The sequence below is a fragment of the Xyrauchen texanus genome, chromosome 47 (genome assembly GCF_025860055.1).
Source record: "Xyrauchen texanus isolate HMW12.3.18 chromosome 47, RBS_HiC_50CHRs, whole genome shotgun sequence".
Lineage (NCBI taxonomy): Eukaryota > Metazoa > Chordata > Actinopteri > Cypriniformes > Catostomidae > Xyrauchen > Xyrauchen texanus.
In genome coordinates this window covers 35,001-42,500 of record NC_068322.1, presented here as the reverse complement: position 1 = coordinate 42,500, position 7,500 = coordinate 35,001, and the positions used below count along the sequence as shown (strand labels likewise).

General features: G+C 46.7%; 1 protein-coding gene across 1 annotated transcript in view; it reads right to left on the bottom strand.

Moving 5' to 3' along the window:
• ptpn12 (protein tyrosine phosphatase non-receptor type 12) overlaps nucleotides 1–7,500 on the bottom strand; it is a 35,048-nt gene that overhangs the window by 8,455 nt on the left and 19,093 nt on the right. Inside the window, exon 13 of the mRNA XM_052120324.1 lies at nucleotides 5,875–6,599. Within this exon, the coding sequence (XP_051976284.1) occupies nucleotides 5,875–6,599 (725 nt within the window). The remainder of the gene's footprint in view (nucleotides 1–5,874; nucleotides 6,600–7,500) is intronic.

Below are 7,500 nucleotides of genomic sequence, written 5' to 3'. Positions count from 1 at the left end.
ACACACACACACACACACACACACTCACATATACACACACAAGCTCACTCTCAAACACGCCCGCGCACACACACACACAAACACACACACTCTCACATATACACACACAAGCTCACTCTCAAACACGCTCATGCCCGCACACACACACAAACACACACACTCTCACATATACACACACAAGCTCACTCTCAAACATGCCCGCGCACACACACACAAACACACACACTCACATATACACACACAAGCTCACTCTCAAACACGCCACAAGACACACACACACAAACACACACACTCTCACATATACACACACAAGCTCACTCTCAAACACGCCACACGACACACACACACAAACACACACACTCTCACATATACACACACAAGCTCACTCTCAAACATGCCCGCGCACACACACACAAACACACACACTCTCACATATACACACACAAGCTCACTCTCAAACACGCTCACAAGACACACACACACAAACACACACACTCACATATACACACACAAGCTCACTCTCAAACACGCCATGCACAAGACACACACACAAACACACACACTCTCACATATACACACACAAGCTCACTCTCAAACACGCCACGCACACACACACACAAACACACACACTCTCACATATACACACACAAGCTCACTCTCAAACACGCCACCACAAGACACACACACAAACACACACACTCTCACATATACACACACAAGCTCACTCTCAAACATGCCACAAGACACACACACAAACACACACACTCTCACATATACACACACAAGCTCACTCTCAAACACGCTCACGCCCGCACACACACACAAACACACACACTCTCACATATACACACACAAGCTCACTCTCAAACATGCCCACACACACACACACAAACACACACACTCTCACATATACACACACAAGCTCACTCTCAAACACGCCATGCCCACACACACACACAAACACACACACTCTCACATATACACACACAAGCTCACTCTCAAACATGCCCACAAGACACACACACACAAACACACACACTCACATATACACACACAAGCTCACTCTCAAACACGCCACGCCACGACACACACACACAAACACACACACTCTCACATATACACACACAAGCTCACTCTCAAACATGCCCACAAGACACACACACAAACACACACACTCTCACATATACACACACAAGCTCACTCTCAAACACGCCATGCCAAGCACACACACACAAACACACACACTCTCACATATACACACACAAGCTCACTCTCAAACATGCCCACAAGACACACACACAAACACACACACTCTCACATATACACACACAAGCTCACTCTCAAACACGCCATGCCCAAGCACACACACACACAAACACACACACTCTCACATATACACACACAAGCTCACTCTCAAACATGCCCAAGACACACACACAAACACACACACTCTCACATATACACACACAAGCTCACTCTCAAACACGCCATGCCACAAGCACACACACACAAACACACACACTCTCACATATACACACACAAGCTCACTCTCAAACATGCCCGCAAGACACACACACACAAACACACACACTCTCACATATACACACACAAGCTCACTCTCAAACATGCCCACAAGCACACACACACAAACACACACACTCTCACATATACACACACAAGCTCACTCTCAAACATGCCCACAAGACACACACACACAAACACACACACTCTCACATATACACACACAAGCTCACTCTCAAACATGCCCACAAGCACACACACACAAACACACACACTCACATATACACACACAAGCTCACTCAAACATGCCCAAGACACACACACACAAACACACACACTCTCACATATACACACACAAGCTCACTCTCAAACACGCCACTCAAGCACACACACACAAACACACACACTCACATATACACACACAAGCTCACTCTCAAACACGCCACGCACACACAGACACACACACTCACAAACACACACACTCTCACATATACACACACAAGCTCACTCTCAAACACAGCTCACTCACACAGCACACACACACACAAACACACACACTCTCACATATACACACACAAGCTCACTCTCAAACACGCTCACAAGACACACACACACAAACACACACACTCTCACATATACACACACAAGCTCACTCTCAAACATGCCCACAAGACACACACACACAAACACACACACTCTCACATATACACACACAAGCTCACTCTCAAACATGCCCACAAGACACACACACAAACACACACACTCTCACATATACACACACAAGCTCACTCTCAAACATGCCACAAGACACACACACAAACACACACACTCTCACATATACACACACAAGCTCACTCTCAAACATGCCCGCACACACACACACAAACACACACACTCTCACATATACACACACAAGCTCACTCTCAAACACGCCACGCCACACACACACACAAACACACACACTCTCACATATACACACACAAGCTCACTCTCAAACACGCCACGCCGCGCACACACACACAAACACACACACTCTCACATATACACACACAAGCTCACTCTCAAACATGCCCGCGCACACACACACACAAACACACACACTCTCACATATACACACACAAGCTCACTCTCAAACATGCCCGCGCACACACACACAAACACACACACTCTCACATATACACACACAAGCTCACTCTCAAACACGCCCGCGCACACACACACACAAACACACACACTCTCACATATACACACACAAGCTCACTCTCAAACACGCCACGCACACACACACACACAAACACACACACTCTCACATATACACACACAAGCTCACTCTCAAACACGCCATGCCAAGCACACACACACACAAACACACACACTCTCACATATACACACACAAGCTCACTCTCAAACATGCCCGCACACACACACACAAACACACACACTCTCACATATACACACACAAGCTCACTCTCAAACATGCCCACAGACACACACACACAAACACACACACTCTCACATATACACACACAAGCTCACTTCAAACATGCCCACAGACACACACACACAAACACACACATCTCACATATACACACACAAGCTCACTTCAAACATGCCCACACACACACACACAAACACACACACTCACATATACACACACAAGCTCACTCTCAAACATGCCTGCAAGACACACACACAAACACACACACTCTCACATATACACACACAAGCTCACTCTCAAACACGCTCACCCGCACACACACACACAAACACACACACTCTCACATATACACACACAAGCTCACTCTCAAACATGCCCGCGCACACACACACAAACACACACACTCTCACATATACACACACAAGCTCACTCTCAAACACGCTCATGCCCGCGCACACACACACAAACACACACACTCTCACATATACACACACAAGCTCACTCTCAAACACGCTCATGCCCGCGCACACACACACAAACACACACACTCTCACATATACACACACAAGCTCACTCTCAAACATGCCCATGCCACAACACACACACAAACACACACACTCTCACATATACACACACAAGCTCACTCTCAAACATGCCCACAAGCACACACACACAAACACACACACTCACATATACACACACAAGCTCACTCTCAAACACGCCCGGCACACACACACACAAACACACACACTCTCACATATACACACACAAGCTCACTCTCAAACACGCCACGCCACACACACACACACAAACACACACACTCTCACATATACACACACAAGCTCACTCTCAAACATGCTCACAGCACACACACACAAACACACACACTCTCACATATACACACACAAGCTCACTCTCAAACACGCCATGCCACAAGCACACACACACAAACACACACACTCTCACATATACACACACAAGCTCACTCTCAAACATGCCCGCGCACACACACACAAACACACACACTCTCACATATACACACACAAGCTCACTCTCAAACACGCTCATGCCCACGCACACACACACAAACACACACACTCTCACATATACACACACAAGCTCACTCTCAAACATGCTCACAAGCACACACACACAAACACACACACTCTCACATATACACACACAAGCTCACTCTCAAACACGCCACGCCAAGCACACACACACAAACACACACACTCTCACATATACACACACAAGCTCACTCTCAAACATGCCCAAGCACACACACACAACACACACACTCACATATACACACACAAGCTCACTCTCAAACACGCCATGCCCACAGACACACACACACAAACACACACACTCTCACATATACACACACAAGCTCACTCTCAAACATGCCCGCGCACACACACACAAACACACACACTCTCACATATACACACACAAGCTCACTCTCAAACACGCTCATGCCCACGCACACACACACAAACACACACACTCTCACATATACACACACAAGCTCACTCTCAAACATGCCCACAAGACACACACACAACACACACACTCTCACATATACACACACAAGCTCACTCTCAAACACGCTCAAGCACACACACACACAAACACACACACTCTCACATATACACACACAAGCTCACTCTCAAACATGCCCAGCACACACACACACACACTCTCACATATACACACACAGCTCACTCTCAAACATGCCATCACACACACACAAACACACACTCTCACATATACACACACAAGCTCACTCTCAAACACGCCACGCCAAGACACACACACAAACACACACACTCTCACATATACACACACAAGCTCACTCTCAAACACGCTCATGCACACACACACACACAAACACACACACTCTCACATATACACACACAAGCTCACTCTCAAACATGCCCCAGCACACACACACACAAACACACACACTCTCACATATACACACACAAGCTCACTCTCAAACATGCCCACAGACACACACAAACACACACACTCTCACATATACACACACAAGCTCACTCTCAAACATGCCACAAGACACACACACAAACACACACACTCTCACATATACACACACAAGCTCACTCTCAAACACGCCAAGCACACACACACAAACACACACACTCTCACATATACACACACAAGCTCACTCTCAAACATGCTCACACACACACACACACAAACACACACACTCTCACATATACACACACAAGCTCACTCTCAAACATGCCCGCGCACACACACACAAACACACACACTCTCACATATACACACACAAGCTCACTCTCAAACACGCCACGCCGCACACACACACACACACAACACACACACTCTCACATATACACACACAAGCTCACTCTCAAACACGCTCACGCCCGCGCACACACACACAAACACACACACTCTCACATATACACACACAAGCTCACTCTCAAACACGCTCACGCCCGCGCACACACACACAAACACACACACTCTCACATATACACACACAAGCTCACTCTCAAACACGCTCACGCCCGCACACACACACACACAAACACACACACTCTCACATATACACACACAAGCTCACTCTCAAACATGCTCACGCCCGCACACACACACACACAAACACACACGCTCTCACATATACACACACAAATTAACACAAACACTTAAACTCATTCGTTGTGTGTATCAGTGTGTGTATGCGTGTAGTGTGTGCGAGTGTGCATGTGTGTGTATGCGTGTAGTGTGTGTGCGTGTAGTGTTTGCTAGTGTGAGTGTATGCGTGCGAGTGTGTGTGTGTATGCGTGTAGTGTGTGTGCGTGTAGTGTTTGCTAGTGTGAGTGTATGCGTGTAGTGTGTGTGTCAATGAAACTCAAGCATACATGGGGTTTCTGTGGTCAGGTTTTGCCCAGCGATGGACAATGGTGTGACCCTGCGTAGGGGCTGATCGTTCTGCTGCACTGTGGAAATGGTGCTGGTCCCCATGGAGATACTGTCACCTCCCTGCGTGTCAGTGAAGTCTGAATGCAGTGGGTTTGTGAAGCTCAGCGCAGTTCTGATGGAGGAGGGGGCGGGGCTAGTGGTGTGCTCAGCTGGCAAGCTCACTTTGTCAGGACTGGACGCGGTCCAGGCGGCGTGACCCTTCCCCCCCCCTAGCGTTAGGTGATCGGGTCGTGGCGGGTCGTCCGATTCCTCTGAAGCAGAGCTGCTGCTAGTGTTGGAGCATTTGAACGCGTGCGAGCGCTGCAGTGCACCATTGCCCTCGAAGCTGCGCGGTCCCTCCTGACGTGGCACCTTCATGATCTCAATGCTCAGCTTACGCTCCGGACGCTTTTCGAGCCCGTCACAGGGGGTGGGCGGCTGTGTCGTCAGGGTGGGCAGGGCAGGGGTATTGTCTCCAGGTTTGTTGTAGTTCTCGTTGAGGTCTGGGTTCTGATTGGACGCCAGCGTGTGTAGGATAGGTTTGGGATGGTACCGGTCATTGTCTTGACGCACGTTCGTAACCGTTGGAAATGCTGAGGGCGGTGAGGGGGTGAGGATCGGGGGAACGGGGTGTGGCTCAGGTGGCTGTAAAATCTCCTCCATCACATCACCCTCGACCTGATGACTGAAACAGAGAACAATGTTTCACTTGACAACTCCAGCCGTCAACAACAACAATGAAAACAACAAACATTCTATGACTCGATCTACATTAAAAGTGGCCATTTAATTTTTTTTTTTACATTTATTTAATACAGTAGGATCAGGGTTACTGAAACATTTACAGGAGAAAGAGACATGCAGACCTGACCTCTGACCCTAACGCTCTAGAGTCGTGTTCTTGAGACACTTTGAGGAAAAAAACTGCATTAAAGATGTGACGCATTAAATATAACCGCATTAAAGATGTAACGCATTAAATATACACGCATTAAAGATATGACGCATTCAATATAACCGCATTAAAGATGTAACGCATTAAATATATCCGCATTAAAGATGTGACGCTAAAGATGTGACGCATTAAAGATGTGACGCATTCAACATAACCGCATTAAAGGTGTGACGCATTCAACATAACCGCATTAAAGGTGTGACGCATTCAACATAACCGCATTAAAGGTGTGACGCATTAAATATACCCGCATTAAAGATGTGACGCATTAAATATACCCGCATTAAAGATGTAACGCATTAAATATACCCGCATTAAAGATGTGACGCATTAAATATAACTGCATTAAATATGTAACGCATTAAATATACCCGCATTAAAGATGTGACGCATTAAATATACCCGCATTAAAGATGTAACACATTAAATATACCCGCATTAAAGATGTGACGCATTAAATATACCCGCATTAAAGATGTGACACATTAAATATATCCGCATTAAAGATGTAACGCATTAAAGATGTGACGCATTCAACATAACCGCATTAAAGATGTGACGCATTCAACATAACCGCATTAAAGGTGTGACGCATTAAATATATCCGCATTATAGATGTAACTCATTAAAG